Source organism: Acipenser ruthenus, chromosome 12 (genome assembly GCF_902713425.1).
Source record: "Acipenser ruthenus chromosome 12, fAciRut3.2 maternal haplotype, whole genome shotgun sequence".
NCBI classification, from domain to species: domain Eukaryota; kingdom Metazoa; phylum Chordata; class Actinopteri; order Acipenseriformes; family Acipenseridae; genus Acipenser; species Acipenser ruthenus.
The window spans coordinates 25,799,941-25,821,902 of NC_081200.1; the positions used below are offsets into that span (position 1 = coordinate 25,799,941).

General features: G+C 38.2%; 1 protein-coding gene across 3 annotated transcripts in view; it reads left to right on the forward strand.

Annotated features, from left to right (window-relative positions):
* Nucleotides 1–21,962, forward strand: part of LOC117417328 (ankyrin repeat domain-containing protein 13C-like) — a 65,954-nt gene that overhangs the window by 26,628 nt on the left and 17,364 nt on the right. For all 3 annotated transcript variants that reach the window (XM_059034710.1, XM_059034711.1, XM_034029395.3), the window contains 3 exons: nt 2,178–2,282; nt 16,999–17,084; nt 20,983–21,028. In XM_059034710.1, coding sequence (XP_058890693.1) covers nt 2,178–2,282; nt 16,999–17,084; nt 20,983–21,028 — 237 coding nt within the window. The remainder of the gene's footprint in view (nt 1–2,177; nt 2,283–16,998; nt 17,085–20,982; nt 21,029–21,962) is intronic.

Sequence of the window (21,962 nt, forward strand, 5' to 3'; positions counted from 1 at the left end):
ATGCGTTTTACATAACTGGTACAGGAAAGGAAGATGAAATGAGCAGCTATTATGAATAACAAATTCTCATTCTGATTAATACAAGCTGTAACCACAAAAGATCTACATCCTAAGAACAAACAGACTGCTTTTTGAAGTCTGCAGTATATACAGTAAGGTTTATTGACCAGCCCCCAAGGGTCATGCAGTAACTTTGCTAGCAATCCTAGGATCTTATGGCTGGAAGGATATTACAAGTATTTTTTATGCAGAAAATCAAGTAATTGGATTTAGTGTCTGTAATTTATGGCCCTTTGGATCAAATCTTTATTCAAGGGGCAGTAAACATCTGATTCTGGGTCCAAGATGTGCCGTTATTTTCTAATGCTGCCATGTTAGAGTTATTGCGCATTATCCCTTAGCCTTAGAACATTCCACTGGACAAGAAATATATATCCCTCTTATTATCAGTTCAGCTAACCAGGTACAGTAGCACCAGGCTTTTGTTTATTAAAAACAGTGACTGGTAAAGTACTTGCTACATTTACTGCAGCTGTTTGATGTGGTAATATATGAAGTGCTGACTTCAAAGTTTACAATCTAACTTTTTTGCAGTGTCAGCTATTCATAGATAATTGGCAAGTAATGGTCTCCCCTGAGCAGAGTGACATCTTTGTGACACGCTGGTTGTGTTTAGGTGCTTTACATTTCTATACAGTTACTGTAACTCTCGTGTGTGTATTAAAGAATATGGCATATCGTTTTGGTGATATAATTGGTCAGGGAAATTGAAATGCTGTTTTAAAAGGATGTGTGGAGCAGCAGTGTGGAGTAGTGGTTAGGGCTCTGGGCTCTGGACTCTTGACCGGAAGGTTGTGGGTTCAATCCCTGGTGGGGGACGCTGCTGCTGTACCCTTGAGGAAGGTACTTTACCTAGATTGCTCCAGTAAAAACCCAACTGTATAAATGGGTAATTGTATGTAAAAAATAATGTGTAAAAAATAATGTAATTGTATGTAAAATAATGTGATATCTTGTAACAATTGTAAGTCGCCCTGAATAAGGGTGTCTGCTAAGAAATAAATAATAATATATACTGTACTGTAGCAAAAAAAAAATCAAAGGCATAGATTTGCTTCAGTCCTACATGTTACTGAACAAAAAGCCAGTCCTGCACACATTATTTGCCTTGATCCTATTGAAATGGCAAGATGTCTCAGCAAGCTTTCCTTTGCATACTCTTCTTAAGAATCACTATTTATCATTTTAGTACAATCCTGTGTGAAATGTTTTAGCTGCATACAGTAAGTCGTGTTTTTTACATCCCATCTTGAGTATTATCTGCGTACAGTATTAAAGTATCTTCTCTGTTAAAGAATGAAATAACCTTTGGCATTCAAGTTTAAAGAATAGCAAAATATAATTACTGTTAGATGTGCAGTCAGCAACAAATGCTCCTAATGAATAATCAGACACATAAACAATGCATTGAGAACACTACAGTATATTAATCAAATACAAGAAGCAACAAAATGTACTTTCTCAACTATGCCAGCAACACCTACTTGTATAATTGTATACTGTACTGTCTTTATAATTGTATACTGTACAGCAGTAGGTAGATGTGGCTGGCAGAGCTGAAGGTCATATTGTCACATCATTTGAATGAAATGTGAAACTCTGTTTAATCCTGTCATTTAAGTGAAATAACTTTGGAGGGCTTAGTTTAGGCTCCAGTGGACTTTAGTCCCCATCATAAAAGCACCAGATATTTTTGCATACAGTAGAGTATTTGACAGTCTCTCAGTCTTGAGATAGTTATGCAGGTCAGGTCAGTTATGAGGGGTTATATGAGCACTACTTACATGAGCACTAGTATCAAAATGTAGTGTTAGGACAAATATCGACTATTCAAAAACAACATGAAATGTATATGGTGAATGTTCGTATTCATATGTGAAGCAATCCATTTCATATAACATATTTTTATGAAAAAGATCCATATGTCAGAATATGAATACTGAATTACTTCTAGACCTACCTTTTTTTTCTTTTTTTCTCTTCCTGGAGTTCCTTAAATCGAATTACCTAACTGATTTATCCAGCATGGTTTCTTTCTCTTATAGTTGCTATTGTACATTCTAAATGCCAATCAGCTAATATTTCTGTGTCTTCTGTTGTCTTTTTCTTTTTTCCAGAGTGTGCCCATTTACTCTTAGCCCACAACGCCCCTGTAAAGGTGAAAAATGCTCAGGGATGGAGTCCTCTTGCAGAAGCTATCAGCTATGGAGACAGACAAATGAGTAAGCTAATAGAGATCTTTAGAAAGCAGCCATATGTTTCAAACCGCATATTGACAGTATTAGCTAAGGGTCAATATGCACAAGTAACAGATGTTGCAAAGCCTGGAGTATGTCTAATCATTCCTCATTTATTGTACACATAAACCTTCAATTCTCAGTGAAGCAAACTTCCCTCTAAATGAAATGACAGCACTATTACATCTAGAATGGTTTTAGTTTCCATCATCATTCCATTTTTGTACGCACTAAATATTTTTTGTGTCATGCAATGCTGAATAAAGCTCCGGTTTTGACAGCAACATTTTTTAGCAGTGGAACTGGTAGCCTGAAATCAGTTTAACATGTCCTGTATTGCTTATTGTGATATGGAGTAGGTCTTTCCCTTATTTGTTAATGTATAGTATACAGTCCACTATATTCTGTAAACTAGTCTCTACTGTTTAAACTTTAACACTTATAGATTGCGTTAAATTCACAAAGGGACCAACCCCCACAGCAAAAATTAAAACACATAAAACCGAGATCCTATTAGAAGTGACTTATTATTATTATTATTATTATTATTATTATTATTATTATTAATAATAATAATAATAATAATAATAATAATAATAATAACATACAGTAACACTTCATGCTTGTTAACATAGTGAGCTTTTTTAGGGTCCTCATTCCTGTCTGTCACACTACCGGGTGAACACGATAACTGCCTTAATTGTTGCATCAGTCTTCACCAAACTTTTGCCACACACACCTAGCCTCCTGTAGACATTTTGGATTATAATCTGATCAACTGTTGATTTTGTACATGAATATTTTTAACCTGTAAATGCATGTTCAATTTCTTCTTTGCTGTAAGCAGTCCAAAAACATTAGATCATCACTTTACACTATCTGTCTAATGCGTGTGCACAAAACATATGACCAGAAGTCATTGAAGTTATGTTGAGGTATAAGTAAAACATATTGTTTATTACACAGGCAATACATATAGCAGACTACTTCCCAAAGTAAAAAGCTGGGGGAAGCTTGTTAAGCGGCATTTGATTTTCATTTCCCATATGTAAAACCGAAAAAAACATGCATCCAATATCATATCCCTGTCGTCAACGTTAGCCTTTTGTTCTTGAAAATGCCAAACACGGTTGCAATGTTATACGAACAGATAATTTAATGTCAGAATACATTTCACTCAAATCTTGCACTTATGGGATTATGAGGACCCTCTGTTTGTGCCTACAGTGCTTGTTCATTACTTTAAATAGTCTTGTACTGTAGAATTCATCTATAATTGTGTAACCATACTGATGAGTCAATACACAGCTGTGTAAATTGTTTAATATACTTTTGTTCTGTTCAAGGTATTACATTATATTAGCATGGAAACTGCCTCTTAAAAAGGTATAGCTTTTACGAGTACAGTTTAATGGTAACTAAGGAACTTGTCCTTTGTATGGCTCATTAAAAAAAATGGCTACATCAATTTCATAAGATGTAGAATTTTTTGCTTGCAGAAGCAGGAATGGAACAGCTGTGATTTTCTATCACCCACAGTCTATTTCTGGGTCAAGTTTAACATTGATGTGGGATTGTCATACAAACATCAGGGTCTATTCAGCTATAACAACCTCTTAAAATAGTCATTATATTGCACACTTGCTGTTCTAGCGTATGTACAGGTGATTTTGAAGAGCAGCTTGGTATGAGTAAGAGAGTTCCGCATTATTTTGATTGTTGTTCAGATTCAGTTAGTATGTAATTTTCTGTTTGTCCTCAAATCCTCAACGAGGCTTTAATGAAGTGCATGTGTAATGTCTAACATGTCTAATTTCAGAATACATCACAGGCTAACTGTTAACCTGACTGACCCCTTTGTAACACTGACCTGGTGTAGGTGTTCTGTATGGGATTTTTTACATCCACTAGGGACAGAGTGTTGCAGCTGTACAAGTTTATGGTTGCACTCTTGTGAACCGGATGTACAGTAATTCGTAAAAGTATATTGAGGACACAGGATTGCTTTACACTTCTGAGTTTTAAAAAGTCACACCTGGGATTTCTGAAACAGAAAATGATACAAAGTGAATCTAAGCAACAAGAAAATTACATTAGCTAAGGTAACTCTGATATTACGCACTCATATTTGCTTTTTAACATGTATTACTAAAGGACTAAGATACCTACAAATTCAGCAACCGTGTTTATTCAGCAAATGAGTTTATTATAAAAAAAGACCCAATATTCTGGAGTGCTTTTATCTTGTCTGTCTGAATCGATCCAAAGATTAAAACAAAAACTTTGCCAGTCTGCCAAAAATTGTAGCGGCTTGTTGAGCATAACATCTTTCCTTTTATAAATCTGATTTACCTTCACTCTACAAAAGGACCATCTGTTTCTAAAATGTCAGAGAAAAACTGAATAGTCAAGTGCTTTTCTGTGTCTAACTTGTATATATTTATACCTACTGCATTGACCATAAAAAATCTCAATCTAACTATATAATTCCATCATATCTGTCTTTATATACACAACTGAAAATGTTACTGATTTTAATAACTAAAAAGCAATGAGTGTCTCATCTCTTGAATGTAAAATAATTTGAATGTTAACTGTACCCTGACAGCATCTGCTCTCTGCCTTGTGCTTTATATCCGGCAGCATATTTGCATCTCATTGAACAGAATTAATAAATGTCTTTTGACTAAGCGCTGCTTAGGTTGTTTTCATATTCCTTTCTGGTCATTTTATTTAGGCTACTGCATTTATGCAAACAGTGTAATTTTAATATTGTGGACTTGCTTACGGTAAATTAGTCAGGTGATGGATCTTGCTATTTTCAATTCTTAAATGTTATGTCTCAATTAAGTTCACACTGCCTGAATGCGGCTGCATCAGAGCTCTGTATCACACACTGCACTGCAGACGAATCAAGGTCTTTTTAGAACTGAGCTGATTTGAGTCTCTTAACAGCTGTGTTAATATGACCAATTCCCCCAAAGACACAATTTTACAACTTGCCTCATTTTATATGCTGAGCTTTTCAAAGTGGTTGTGGTTTTTCATTTATAGTAGCTGGACATGTAATTTTTCTGGGAGCACAAAAAACAGCTTTCTTTTTGTAGTTCTGCCCACGCAACTAAAACAAAACATAATGGCTTTCTTAAATTATTTATTGAAAAATACAGACACTGTGTAAGTGTGCTTCTGCTGTTTTTTTTGTTTGTTGCTTTATTATGTAGGTTCTATCAATTGAAAAGCCAATCAAAAGTGTTTTTTTTATTTGTAAAGTAACTGAATAACGTTAAGTCATAGTACTGCATCATTGCCGATATTGCATTTAATAAAGTAAAAGCAAGTGTAAGCCACCAGCATTGCCTGTATCCTAATCGCACTCGCACTTTATATTGTAAGTTATAATGCTTTTTTATGTTTTTTTCCATTACTGTAGGTTTCAGTGTTGTAGGTTTGCTGTTTTTGTTTTAATGCATTTTTCACTGCGTGAAATACTATTTAGACAGTACAGAACTGTACTATGTTGTTTTCCAGTACAGTACTGTACTTCAATTAAATTGCAGTATAAACTGTACTGTATGCCTGTTGTAAATTTTATGTTTTGAAATTAGATTACGTATGTGCTTTTAGTGGTCATTTTCAAAAAGGCAGGAGCCTATGTCAATTCCGTCAGACATCCCACCTATCAATCCACCAGAATACCAAATGGAGGACTGTGCACCTAAGTGGAAAGAAATAGAGCAAGCTGTGAAAAAAGCAAGGGCTTCATCATCTCCAGGGCCTAATGGAGTTCCGTACAGAGTGTACAAGAGTGCTTCAGGAGTTCTACGAATTCTGTGGAAATTGATGAAAGTGGCATGGGAAAAACAGGTTGTACCAAGAGCATGGCGCCGAGCAGGTGGAGTCTTTATACCTAAAGAAAAAGATTCTACAAGCATCAGTCAGTTTCGTCCCATTTCCCTATTAAACGTAGAAGGCAAGATTTTCTTCAGCATTATTGCTCAGAGATTGTCAGCTTACCTATTAAAGAACTGCTTCATTGACACTTCAATACAAAAAGCGGGCATTCCAGGTTTCCCAGGTTGCTTAGAACACATCAATGTGATCTGGCAACAAATTCAATCAGCTAAAAAGGAGAGGAAGGAGCTCCATGTGACATTCCTGGATTTGGCTAATGCATATGGTTCAGTGCCACATGAACTACTTTGGGCAGCATTTGATTTTTTCAGTGTACCGATGACAATAACAAATTTAGTGAAAGCCTATTTTGGAGATTTGCAATTCAGTTTTTCAACTTCAGAATTCAGCACTACATGGCAATGCCTAGAGGTTGGAATAATGGCAGGATGCACCATTTCTCCACTGGCTTTTACCATGGCAATGGAAGTAATCATTAGGGCATCAAAATGGGTAGTAGGAGGAGAGCGCTTGGCTTCTGGAATGCGATTACCACCAATTCGAGCATATATGGATGACATGACAACCATGACTACAACAGTAGCCTGCACTAATCGATTATTGGGCAAATTAACCAATAACATTGAATGGGCACGAATGCAATTCAAGCCCACTAAATCAAGGAGCATCTCTATAATTAAAGGCAAAGTAGTAGATAAAACATTCTTCATTAATGGTGAGGCAATACCAACAGTGTCTGAGAAGCCAGTGAAGAGTCTTGGGAGATGGTACGACGGGGATCTAAAGGACACAGTTCGTGTGGGAGAAGTTAGACAACAAGCAGTGGAAGGGTTGAAGAGCATAGACAGCTGCGCTCTACCAGGTAAACTAAAACTCTGGTGCTTTCAGTTTGGTCTACTGCCGAGGTTGCTGTGGCCACTGACTGTGTACGAGGTTTCTTTGACAACAGTAGAGAAGCTGGAAGCTTTAATCAGTTCATACACCAGGAAATGGTTGGGAGTTCCACGCTGCCTCAGCAGAGTGGGACTTTATGGTAAAGGAATACTGCAGCTACCAGTCTCTGCTCTAACCGAGGAGTTTAAGTGCGCCAAGGTCAGACTGGAAATGACATTAGTAGAGTCACGCGATAAATGCGTAAGGGAGGCAGCACCTGTGTTGAAAACTGGAAGAAAGTGGGCGGCAAAGAAAGCTGTGGAAGATGCAAAGGCTGCCCTTCGAATTGGTGATATCATGGGACAAGTTCAGCATGGAAGAGGGGGTCTTGGTTTCAGTTCAACTCCTCCTACATGGCACAAGGCGGCCCCAGCTCAAAGGAGGAAGCTGGTAGTCAACGAGGTGCAAAAGCAGGAGGAGAGGATGAGGTGTATAAAGGCCATTTCCCAGGCCAAACAGGGAGAATGGATGAGATGGGAGAGTGTGGAACAACGCAAGATTGGCTGGCAAGACCTATGGTCAATGGAACAGAGCAGGATCAGTTTCCTCATCAGGTCAACATATGATGTTCTCCCATCACCACAGAACCTAAACCTCTGGGTAGGAGAGGATCCCTCATGTCCTTTGTGTTCATCACCTGCAACATTAAGGCACATTTTGACAGGATGTAAGGTGGCTCTTAGCCAAGGACGGTTTACTTGGCGCCATGACCAGGTGCTGCGATGTTTGGCCTTAGCATTGGAAGACAAGCGTAACATGACCAATAAGTTGCCACCTGTTCCATCAAAACATTACACACAAAAGACAACATTCCTCCGCCCAGGAGAGCAACCACCAAGAAAAGGTGTTAAAACCAATCCTCGCCCAGGACAACTGGAAGCTGCTAGAGACTGGAATATGCTGGCAGATGTTGGTCAACGGCTTATTTTTCCACCTGAGATTGCCACCACTAACCTTCGACCAGATATTGTCTTGTGGTCTGGATCAGCACGCCTTGTTCACCTGGTAGAGTTAACAGTGCCATGGGAGGATGCTGTAGATGAGGCGTATGAGAGGAAGAAACTGCGGTATGCTCAACTAGCCACTGAAGCGGAACAGCGAGGATGGAGAGTTCGGGTTTACCCAGTGGAAGTGGGTTGTCGAGGATTTGTGGCACACTCTACAACCCGGTTTCTCAGAGACGTCGGATTCAGTGGCCAAGAGTTGCGTCGCACAGTGAAGAACTTATCTGAAGCAGCAGAGAGGAGCAGCAACTGGCTGTGGTTGAGACGGAAAGATTCTGGCTGGGGACAGGTAAGTAAGCTGGGCTGAGTTGAGTGGGGGACGGAGGGGGGTGATGCTGGGACGCCAGAATCACCGTCGAGCCCTCTTGAGGTGTCGTGGGCTAGTCGACGAAACACTGAGGATGGAAGGTGCCCACTTGAAAACCCCAGAGATGTACCCTACTTAGCTCAATCCAGACGGTTGTCATGCTGATGCGCTGGGGAGGCCGCACTTTGGTTGATCCCCGGAGCCAGCATCGCAGCCGTTGTGTGTGCTGATGCGCCAGGGAGGCAAAATAAGCTGATCCCTGGAGCCAGCATTACACTTCAGCCATTAACACCAGACAGAAGGATATCTACATCATCATATGGAAGGAAACGTAAATGGATGGAGACACACATGGATCACATTAGTTTACTGTAAAGCTACGTCTTAGTTGGTGCTTATCTTGGCGAGAGCCGAGTTCAAATCAGCATGAAGTTTTAACATCTACTCTCGTGTAATGGAAATCTTGGTATAATAGTGTTTTATTTATTTATTTTCTGGTTCAGCATCGTAATGTAGTGGACGTTTCATAAAGCTGTCATTCACATTTGTGTCGGGAACCTGTGACGGGAGGAGTTGGATAAACGAGTGCTGACTGTATGGCTTGAATGCCTTTAATAGGAAAATGGAAATGTGTTTGCTTGATGGCCAGGTAATTAAACTGGAGCCTGTGCAGCGTAAATAAACCCAAAAGTACTTCACCAAACATGAAGTGCCTCTTTACTTGACATCACACTTGGTAAAATATTATCGGATAGTAGTGTTTGCTATCCTAGGGAGAGAAAAACAAAAGAAAACTAGTTCTAATCATAGAGTCCTATTGCAGAGTGTCAACTTGGATTAGATATAAGGGGCTTGACCAGCAGGGAAGTGATGACCTGAAAAGAAAAATGGAAAAAGACTCAACAATGATCTACCTCTGCTTGCATCAATAATTGAATAATGTAAATTTATTGTAAATTTTGTATTCTGTTTAATTTCTGCACAGTTTGATTCAGTTTTCTCCTCTAGTGCTGGGGCAACCATTAAATGAATATTCAAATATTTTTTAACTTTGAATTAACTGAAAAACAAAAGCAAAAATCTTTCCATATTATCTGAAATAAAACCGGTACCCCATATAAGAGTTGACCAGTGCTTCACCAATCATAGCCCTTGTGTACAGAGGCAAGGAAACGAGTGTCAGCAGTACCTAACTTATGATCCTGCAGGCACAGGAATCTCTGAAAACAGGCAGGCAGGCAGGCAGACAGGCAGTGCTGACTTCACAGAGCTGTTGCAGAGTTATTGATTGCTCCTGGCTCTTCCTTACATGGAGGTTCCAATTAGCTGTCCCCAGCCCTCAAAGACCTGAGCCACCTTCAGGCCCATGAGGCCGTTAACTGCGACCTTTTTTAAGTGTCTGTCATTTCTCTGTGAAATCCCTTCTGTGTTCAGTCATTGTGGGAAGCTGTGAAAAATGCTAATTTGGAAGGAAATGCAGAGGCAGACTTAAATTGGTCTATAAAACTGATACTAGTCACAAAACCAGCCTTTATCCTTATAATAATCACATTTCTTTGTTTTTGAGAAGGACATGAAGAGCAGGTTTCTCATACTGTTTCTTTATACTGTACATGTTGTATACTGTAGGGTTTAAAAATGTTCACTGTAAGTAATAATTTAATACAGTATAGAGTTGAAGCCAATCGGTGTCAATGACAATGTTACAATTTGTGTTATTATTTTTTGTTAATTGCTCAGGGGACCTGCTCAGTTTTAATGCAGGTCAAAAAAATCCCCCCACACCTGAAGCAGCCTCTGCTGCTTAGGTAATAATTCAATAAAACAATAATATAGGTAAGTGTACCTATTAAGCCTACCGCCTCTTATTATCACCAGTTCATCGAAACCAAAAAGATTCTCATTTTGTTGAGTCCTGATCTTTAGGTGTCTGTTTTCTTACTTTGAATAAAATGCAAAAGACATTAGCATCAAAAACCATAAGAGTTACATTTCCAACTAAAATAAGATGCCTTATTTAAAAAAAATTAGCAGCATATAGTAAATCAGTTTTGACAAATGTATTCACAGATAAGTAGTAAACAAACAAACAAAAAAAAACTTATGCAGCATTATTTTAATGACTAATTAATACAAGATGAGTAAGAAACGTAGGTGTGCCGTCTCTACCAAAAAGGCACCATACTGTCAATATTTGACCTAGCAGTGCATTGAACTCAGAATTGAATTATTGGAAGCAGTGTTTTCTTAGCTGTTTTATATAATGGTGTGAAATTGAAAGTATTGCATATCTTCAGTTCCAGACTACAAGTTATAATATTGTCTTAATCAGAGGTTGCGCTTGCTTTTCTGTTCATGCGTTCTTGAAACACAAAATGCCCCAAATTTTGCGTTCCATCCATCAAATATACATTTTAACACAAAGGCTAAGAAAATCCAGGGATGTGCATTTTGGTACATATTTTTATGAACATAAATTTTTATGAATGTTTAAATTCTATGGCATGTAGTAGTTTAAAAAAATATCTGTCTGTGTAGATATATAAACACAGACACCGTTCGCATGACAACGAGACGGGATTCTAAGCACTGTTTGTTGCCTTCATCTGCGTGTGTTTTTCTTATATTTTTCTGCATTCCAATAACAGTAACAGCATCAGCGTGTCTTAAGCGAAGATTCTTGAAAAACTTTACATCCGTGCATATATGTTTGTTTTTATTTTTTTTGCCCAGCAGCTCTTTCAAACACAGTACATCTTGCAGTCTCGATAAACAAGTCATGGATACTTCATGTCCAATTCAAAATTTGTAAGAATGTATTTTAGATTTGCGTTTTTATGCATTACTACTGCTTGCAACTGCTTTGGTCACTGTAGTACTCGTAGTCAGAAGTAGATGGCTGAGATGCAGATGAGCAATCTTCTTCATGAGAATCTCCTGAAGATGGTGACTGATTAGCAAAAAAAAAACCTTCCGATTGAAAACCGACTTGCTGTCAGTGTACACTCTGCACTAGGTATTCATTTTTAGATATGAAGGTAAAAGCAAAGATTGTTTTGCAATTAACAGCTTTTTCTGAGTTTAATTATGTAACAGAATCAGCTAAATTTGTCATCTGATTAAAAATAAAACCCGAAAACTTCAAGCCCTACTTGTTTGTGTGTGTGTGTGTGTGTGCGCGTGTTCACATTTACTTTTTCCATAATACTTGTTTTATTTCTTAGCAATATGGACCTCTGTTAATATGGGGCATAACACATTATTTTAAAATAAAATACAGTGCACTGCAATGAATATTGGAAATTAACACTATCGTATTAATTTCCAATGTTCATTGCGGTGCTAGGAACTAACCCAACTATTTTAATAGCATTAGTGTGTGTACGCATTACGCCCGACTAAACATGAAATGATACTTCAGTGTGGACGCTAAAGTTTGAGCTGGATTAATTAAAAGTTTTTGAGTACGGTTCTCGAGATCGGTTATGTCGCGTGGACAGTGCCTGATATCCTTAATATTGCTGGCAAAGCCAAATACGAGGCGTATTGCTGCCAATTACAGGACTGGAATGTTAATCAATGCTGTTATATTGTAGAACAGTTTTTTTTTTTTCAAAACAAGCTAAGTATTTTATGGTCATTGCTGCAGTTTAATAGGTTACCACGAATATGCATGTCTGCGTCTCTTTCCATTCTGTGCGCATCGTGAACGCAAGACAAAATATTTTTCCGTCCAGTGGATTTATTTTGCATTAATGCCACACTCAAAACAGGGCAAACCTGTTGTTTTGAAGAAGGAACCCCTCATGCTACAAAGGTACAGCACCACGGAAAGCTAATTTAAGCACTTAAAAGTTGTATTACCTTTTATTTTCACAACATATGGTGCAAATTAGATTTTGGCATAAAGGCCTTCATAAACCTGGCCTTATATGATCTTTACTACAGTACATGAGTTCCTATTACTGCAGAATGGTTTACGTTTATGCAGAATTACCACAGTTCTCAGACTTTGGATAAGGGTGACCAACATGTGTTATACACATGTTGGGAACCTTTTTGTATAAATTCAATAAACTTTGCACTGACGTAGTTGTTAATTATTGAACATAATTGCCACATAAAAAGCCAGCAGTGTCCGTGTGAGTTATAGCTATATGGAAGTCACAAACATTTTCTGGTTTATCTGATTAATTTATTGACTCATGTACAGTACTGCTGACTGTGTGTTCGGGTGGAAAGACTCATGGTGTCTTGATGTGATTGGTCTTTGAGAATACATGCTCCTGTACTAAGACTATTTCCTTGTGGAGAACTGTGCCTAAGCTCCAGCATTCAAAACTCTTTGTCTTTGATGTGATCATTAACATTGCCAACAGGGCCATGGTTTTGAATTGGTTTTAATGAATGTCACAGAGCAATCCACAACAGTTTGGTTGGCCAGTAGTTTAATTAAAAAAAAAAAAAAAAAAATGTCCTTCTTCATCTTTTAGTTGTATGTATTTTTATCTTGCAGTACAGTGCTGGCTTTCAGATTTGCTAAGGAATTACAGCTTGGATCAAATAAATATGGAAATCGAAACAATAAAACAACTGCTTCCCTTTTAAAATTCTGCATTTCGGTATTTTAATTTTTAATATGACAGTAGGTGCATGATAAGATACTGAAATGTCAACCAATTAACAACTGAGTTATAAATAATTAATTGTTGAAAGGTGTTTGGCCATGTCTGGCAGTTGTTTACATGATTTTTATTTATTTTTTAACATTGCTAGCTGAGTTAGTGAGATACAAATATCCACTCCTGGTTGCTTAGATACAGTAAGTATAGTTCAGTGGAATGTTTTCAGTGCTTACCACCTGTCACTTTTATAGGCTTCTTGTTTACTGCTGTAAATTTAATTTTCGATGGCCCGTGCCAACATTTCTATTTTGAAGGTGTTTATTATGCTTCATAGGCCTATGTGCAAGCATGTTTGTTCCCGAAGCAGAGTTTTATGCGGGTTGAATTAGGGCCATATTGCTATATTTACTACTAAAAATAAATACAAGTCCATTTCCAAACTTTTTTTTATATATGAGTGCCCAATTATTATTTATTTATTTTTCCCCCAATTTGAAATGTCCCCCACACAGCATGGATGTTTGAGCGTCTTCCAAGCTCACAAGCCTAAAGCCAGAATCGCTTTTACTCCGAGCAATCCAGAGCAGAAGTGGGCGGGCTACCGATCCCGGAAGACAGAGATCAGCCCTGCTTCTTATCCACTCTGAATATGCTCTGTGTCTGGCCAGTAGGGTTCACTGTTGCATGATGAGGAGAATAAGTCCATGCTGGTTTCCCATCCCCCACCCCGGGAGCATCAAAGCCAATGTGACGCACCCCTCAGGGTCCCCAGCAAAGTTCTGCCTCTTTGCACAGCCTGGACACGAACTAGCGCCTTCCAAGCCAAACTGTTTTTAAGAAGAAACTTGCCTATTGTCTACCATAGTGGGGCAATAGTATATGTCCAGTTTATCCCTGAGGAGAACTTTGTAAAAGTACCCCTAGTGTCAAATTACCTTTCCAAATCATGCAATTGATATATTGATAAAGGATAGGATCCCCCATGGGTGCCTCATGATGATGGCAGCAGTCAGATAGTCAAATGCACTCATTTCACTTGCAAAGTATTGCCTGCCGAAGAGATTAATAGCTTGAAGACCTGTCTGATAACTGTCACAGGGCAAAGCATTTGCATTCTTGTACACAAGAAGCTATGTAATGTGCAATTACCCATGGAACAAATGGCTACAGCAGTGATATATTTTTGGTTAGCACTTCGGTATAAATGTTTATGGTAGAATAGTACTTTCAGTACATGATACAGAAGTATACAGTAGTCTTGGGATGCCAATGTGAATGTATTTTTTTATGTATAATTTATTTTACTGTACTTTTTATACATTGTGTTGAGAGATCTACAGTAGCATTGAATAACCTTCATATTTAGTGCTGCTTTTTTTTTTTTTTTTTGTTCCAAACAACATTGCAAAGCAGATGCGGAGCTTGATCTAAGAAAAGTAAGTCTCAGAATTCAGCAGTTTAATGTAGTTTTAATCATTTCTTTTTTTTTCATATGGTGTACTGGTTATAAAAACAAATGAACCGTGAACCTTCATGGAGTGCTGTGGTTATTTCACTCATGAGGAGGTCCATAGACAATCCATCGGGATCAGGGGATCATGGTTTATTCAGCCATTCTCACTTGGAATATTGGAAATGGCATGCAGGTTGATAGCTGATTTGGTATGATCCTGCTATATATTGCACTTCACTGCAATGGTGTCATATTTTAATTACTGTAAGCCCACATACAGTAGAAACCGCACTTGTGTGTGTGTGTGTGTGTCATGAAGACCTTGAATAAGCTAAATGTGTATGTTAAACAAACAGTAAAACTGTAGCATCTGGCCATCAAATATCCACATTTCCCATTTCTCTGCCCACTGCCCAGTTTTTGTAATCTTCCATGGTGTCTTCAACAATTTTCTTCTTATTTATCACCTTTTCAGTGATACGGCAGGGATTCTGTCTCGCCATGAAAAAAAGGCGAGAGCACCGTGACTGACAGTAAATAGTAGCTGAAACAGGATTTAAGTATGTAGGTGTAGCACAACGAGAGGAGACAAGCTGTATTTTACCTTGCTCACAGAATAGGACTTTAAAAATAGGATTATTATTTTTTTTTTTTAAAAGAGGCTTAACTAATCTGCTCATAAAGGTTGTAATAATTTTTACAAAACACTATAGCATGACCGTAATATTCCCTTACCTTTTCAGAGAGTATCACAATACATGCATATCTGTAACCACAAAGGTGCAAAACAATTGTAAAAGTCATCATATTGGTTATTGTTCCGCTTGAGGTTCTTTTTCTACCTTTTTGCCTCCAGTAACACTAGACTTTAGCTTTCTTGTGGCATTCTGAAAGCTGCTGTTACTAATAATGTTGAGGTTTCAACAGGGTGTGTGAGATATTTTGGCAGGGAATGCCTGACATATTTTTACAACTGCCTGGGTAAGGGTTAGAAGCAGGCATCGTATGTACAGCACTGTAGGTTAGACAAAACCAGTGTGATTGCAGAGTGTGCACTGCCACATTGGAATCAACAGCATGTTGTATGCAATCCAGAGCCAGCATGGCTCCATCAATGAGAGTGGGGTTTACTCTTACTTTGACTTTTTATTTTGACTTACATTGACTTTTTTTCCTATGCACTATAACCAGACTAGATATTTGATAAGACAATGAACATAAAAAATGTTGTTTTATGTTGTTCTATTACTTTGTTATGGGTTTTGGTAATATGTTTATGAAATAATTGTCATCCATAGGATTTACCCGTTTGAGGAATTTTTCCAGTGAAATAAGATTTTACAAGAAACAATCTTGTTTATTATAAACGAGGGAACAGTGAGTAGATACAACTGTAGATATGTGCAATATGGAGGAAATGTGGAAACTGCATATAGGTGGGCAGTTTTTCCAAATAAATATTGTTTTAATACCTGAGCTGCTGTATAGGGATTCACAGGCAGTGGGGTTTAACGGTAAAAAAAAAATAACCGCCAAGAAACGTTGGATTTAAAAGCCAAGTTCAGAAACCAGCCCATTGTGCTATGTACTTTGGGCAGTTAACCTGCTACTTTGGGCTTGTAACAGTGGAGGTTAGAGGGGGTGTGTGGGTATTCGCTAATTGACAGATGACCGAGACAGAGGTTGCAGTTGATACGCCCCGCAGGCATGCAGGTTTTATTAATATACACACAGGAACCTTGTGAAGCTACCAACAATGGTAGCTCATCTGGGACAAAATAAAAGGAACGAGGTACAAAAAACAAAAATTTCAGTGAACACGGTTAGCACTACTCTGCTAATACGGTGGAGGTCTACTGTCTCGAAACTAACAACTTGTCCCTCGGGTAGTTCACCAAACCCCAACCCCAGATGTACACACGGTCTCTGGCGACTGCGGCTTCCTTCTTCTGGACACCGGATACACACACTGTCGTCGCAACAGTTACACACACCGGACACCGGATACACACACTGTCGTCGCAACAGTTGTTCGCTTTGTTTCATGTAACACAATATAGTCCGATGCTTTTGCAGCAGCAGCGCTCTGATCTTTATGGCTTTTCAGCAGCCACACCTGAATCTTATGGCTTTGCAGCATCCCTGAGGTATATAACCGGGACCTTTTTATACTTGACACTCTGTTGGAACATGCCCACCTGCTGACCAGGGACCCGCAGCTGGCAAACACTTGCTGCTCCTCCCAGCAACCAAACACAGCAGGCAGGGTGTGTCTCCGTTATACATTTTCATAAATAATTACAATTTGCACAGACTATTTACAAAAACAAACACAGAACCAATCTTTTTTCATGTACGTGGTTTCAGCCCTGCTACAAGATTGTGCTCCAATTTAGCTTTTTCTGGTATTCTCACAAATGAAGTGTTGTTACTGTTTTGTAATAATGCAATTCTTCTCTTCCAGTCACAGCACTCCTAAGAAAACTGAAGCAGCAGTCAAGAGAAAGTGTAGAAGACAAGCGACCGAAGCTCCTTAAGGCTCTGAAAGAGGTATCTGTTCGGATAGTCAATTCTCTAGCAAACTATATTTTATTTAGACAAGTTGGGTATATTTTATTGTAACCAGGTGGTACATAACTGCACACAGATTTCACTTAACACTAGAACCACCATGCTTGTCAGTTTGACCCATTTTGGATTTAAAATGTTAATTACTCTTCCATTGTAAATCGTATGTGTGTGTCCGTTTTTGATTTTTCCTACATTTATGAATTAAATATCCTGACGGCGTTTGATAGCCAGAATCGCAAAAATGATAGTTATAAACTGTTCTTCCTAGAACCGCCACGTGGGTCAATGTGACCCATGCATTACAATACATTTCTTTTTTTTAATATAACGTAAGATATTCTATTTTTTTTGTAAATGCAACAAACAAGACACGCCTCCTTCTCCTAGCACACGTGTTTTTTTATTTTTATAGCCTGCCTTCTGTTTATAGACTGACTACGAGACAGAGATTGCTATGATTGTGGATTTGTCAAGATGCCAACTCAGTGAAAGCCTATTGCTTATTTTTCAATGTACCTGGGAGACATCAATCCTTCATTTTGTTCCACAAATACAAGTGGGAATATATCAGAAGGAAATATTTAATCTTGAAAGTAGTCATTTTGATTGGAATACGGCAAGCTGCAAAGCACAATGAAATGGCAGGTAGGATAACAACTTATGTGCCTAATATGAAATGTATGTTATATATTCTTTTTTTATATTACTTTTACACAATAGTGTTCAATGGAACTGCGTCTGTGTTTACAACAGAGCTCCCGGAATGCGGGCAGACGCGTACGCTCCTCCATAGAGTACAATGCAGCCGTCATACCAGTAGTGTTATATTTTATTTTTCTGTAGTATTAGAAACAATTATTTTGGTTTTACAGTTTTGTATGTATATATACCCATTTACACCTGTACACGTGTATATGTACATACCTGTTTCTTTTGAAATGTATATTTTATTTTATTTTTTCACTGTTTGTAGTCGTACTGTATGTGCGCTCATTTTAAAAATAAAGCCTTTTATGTTTAATTTTCCATTTAAATATGGCGTTTTTGCGATTGAAATGTTAGATATGATGTTCATGAATAAAACTTTTCAGTTGTATACGATAGTATGTCTTTCATTTTCATAATGAAGCAGTTTAAAAATGTATGGGTCAAAGTGACCCACGTGGCGGTTCTAGGTACTTTGAAAATCCGGCGGTTCTAGTGTTAAAGGAGTAATAATGCTATAAAATCCATTGACCGCTTATTAGCACAGGTAACACTATCACTGGTCCCCTATTTGTTGTGCAACAAAGAAATACTTGTGCCCTGTGTTCATGTCACTAAGGGGTTGATTTGAGCAACCTACAGTGCACCCTGCCAGGATAAGCATCAACTTCTAGGTTAATAAGAGTTTTGAAAACCATGGTACAATAAAAGTATAAATACATATTTGAAATGCAGATCCTTTGTCCCTATAGGGTTACTAAATTCTTTTGAAGTTACAGTACTATTTTAAACTGTGACCGACACCTTAAGTATCAGTCCCTAGTGTGTTGGGCAGTGTGGTTGCCAGTTCATGTCTCTGCATGGTAGCTTGCCAGATGCTAGTGCAGCACATCTCCAGATTCTTGGTGACCTGGTTTAGGGGTCATCTTCCTAGGTAATGGGTTAGTGTGGCTGCTTGATGAAAGGGAAGCCACAGAGGATTTTTTCTACCTTGGTAGAATCAGCAGAAATGGCTGAAAATAGGGAAGCAGGCTATGGTGATCCTGAGTGATCTGAAACACTTTGATAAATGGCTAATAGTTCGTAGTGTCTCTAATGATGCATCCTGTACTTCACTGCAGATTTTCTACCTTCAATTTCAATGTGAATTGGAGGCTGTAATCACGGAGGAGTGGTCACGTATCCCTCCAGAAAAATATAAGCACCTTGCAGACTCAGTGCCATCTCAAACCAGTGCTGGTCCCATTATGGTCCTACTGTTCGACAGTGCTATGGCATGTGTTTCAGTGTGTTTTTCCAAACCATTTATATTGCCACTTCGACAAATATATATGTATGTATGTATGTGTGTGTGTGTGTGTGTGTGTATATACAGACATGCTCAGATTTGTTGGTACCCTTACAGCTCATTGAAATAATGCTTCATTCCTCCTGAAAAGTGATGAAATTAAAAGCTATTCTGTCATGTATACTTGCATGCCTTTGGTATGTCATAGAATAAAGCAAAGAAGCTGTGAAAAGAGATGAATTATTGCTTATTCTACAAAGATATTCTAAAATGGCCTGGACACATTTGTTGGTACCCCTTAGAAAAGATAATAAATAATTGGATTATAGTGATATTTCATACTAATTAGTTTCTTTAATTAGTATCACACATGTCTCCAATCTTGTAATCAGTCATTCAGCCTATTTAAATGGAGAAAAGTAGTCACTGTGCTGTTTGGTATCATTGTGTGCACCACACTGAACATGGACCAGAGAAAGCAAAGGAGAGAGTTGTCTGAGGAGATCAGAAAGAAAATAATATAGAAGCATGGTAAAGGTAAAGGCTACAAGACCATCTCCAAGCAGCTTGATGTTCCTGTGACAACAGTTGCAAATATTATTAAGAAGTTTAAGGTCCATGGAACTGTAGCCAACCTCCCTGGGCGCGGCCGCAAGAGGAAAATCGACCCCAGAGTGAACAGAAGGATAGTGCGAATGGTAGAAAAAGAACCAAGGATAACTGCCAAAGAGATACAAGCTGAACTCCAAGGTGAAGGTACGTCAGTTTCTGATCGCACCATCCGTCGCTTTTTGAGCGAAAGTGGGCTCCATGGAAGAAGACCCAGGAGGACTCCACTTTTGAAAGAAAAACATAAAAAAGCCAGACTGGAATTTGCTAAAATGCATATTGACAAGCCACAATCCTTCTGGGAGAATGTCCTTTGGACAGATGAGTCAAAACTGGAGCTTTTTGGCAAGTCACATCAGCTCTATGTTCACAGACGAAAAAATGAAGCTTTCAAAGAAAAGAACACCATACCTACAGTGAGACATGGAGGAGGCTTGGTTATGTTTTGGGGCTGCTTTGCTGCACCTGGCACAGGGTGCCTTGAATCTGTGCAGGGCACAATGAAATCTCAAGACTATCAAGGCATTCTGGAGCGAAACGTACTGCCCAGTGTCAGAAAGCTCTGTCTCAGTCGCAGGTCATGGGTCCTCCAACAGGATAATGACCCAAAACACACAGCTAAAAGCACCCAAGAATGGATAAGAACAAAACATTGGACTATTCTGAAGTGGCCTTCTATGAGTCCTGATCTGAATCCTATCGAACATCTATGGAAAGAGCTGAAACTTGCAGTCTGGAGAAGGCACCCATCAAACCTGAGACAGCTGGAGCAGTTTGCTCAGGAAGAGTGGGCCAAACTACCTGTTAACAGGTGCAGAAGTCTCATTGAGAGCTACAGAAAACATTTGATTGCAGTGATTGCCTCTAAAAGTTGTACAACAAAATATTAGGTTAGCGGTCCCATCATTTTTGTCCATGCCATTTTCATTTGTTTTCTTATTTACAATATTATGTTGAATAAAAAATCAAAAGCAAAGTCTGATTTCTATTAAATATGGAATAAACAATGGTGGATGCCAATTACTTTTGTCAGTTTCAAGTTATTTCAGAGAAAATTGTGCATTCTTCGTTTTTTGTGGAGGGGTACCAACAAATTTGAGCACGTCTGTATATATATATATATATATATATAAATCTCGCAATAAGAATTTCAGACTAGGAAATCCTCATATATATATATGTGTGTTGTATATGTGTGTGTGTGTGTATATATGTATGTATACGGACTCAAACCTGTATTATTGATTTATTTCATGATATTTTATTTGTTTTTAGCTGGGAGACTTCTATTTAGAGCTTCATTGGGATTTTCAAAGCTGGGGTGAGTAACAAACTACCGTACAATATTCCTGTTTTATTTTTATGCGTCCCTAGAGGAGTTCTTATTATCTTTTTTTTTTTTTTATTAATCTCCAGGCATTTTAAGAATTCTAACATACTACAAATCAGATGCCTCCAAAGTGATAGCAAATGCATTTGTTCAATATTTTAGGAGTTTAATACATTTTAAATTTCCAACTGTGTTTTTATGGTATCCCCTGGACATTTTGGAAAGGATTCCACCCAGCAAAAAAAAAAAAAAAAAAGATAGCTATCAAGTCAGAACAATATTACTGCCACAAACATTCTGTATAACAATTCCGACATCAGTGTGATGAGTATGAACTTGTCTTAATCCATTATGCTGTAGTACTATCAGTAACTTGGTTGCTGTAGATACAGGCTGCAGTAAAGAAGGGCATGAATCGAATGTTGGTGTAGATGTAGACAATTGCCCATTGTGTTGCATATTTGGAGGAACCGTTTAAAACCTCTACGTTTTTACCTGGTTCTCCTGGTGTCAAACCGGCACACTAACTAAATATGAATTCTTAATGTTAAACTATTTCGAATACAGCTGTTTGGTCCCTCAGGGAAATACAATCTCTTATGTAAAGGCTGTGAATTATTGCAGAAAGTGACCATGGGATAAATAAAGATGGTAATCAATCGTTTTGACAGACATTTCAGAATCAGCTGGCATTTTTGGTTTGTTTGCTACCCCACTTATTGAGTGCAGAGAGCACAATATTGGCTTGCTCAGTAGTACTGGGATCCTCCAATTAAGTAATACATGACCTTGACACCCCCTTTTGTTGGAAAGTCCATCAAATCATCTGGATAATGGACACTAGATGGATTACTGTATATCTATGGCAGGCAACTGGAACTGAAGAGCAGCACTTTGACACATGCTTACCAAAAAAGGGACAGTA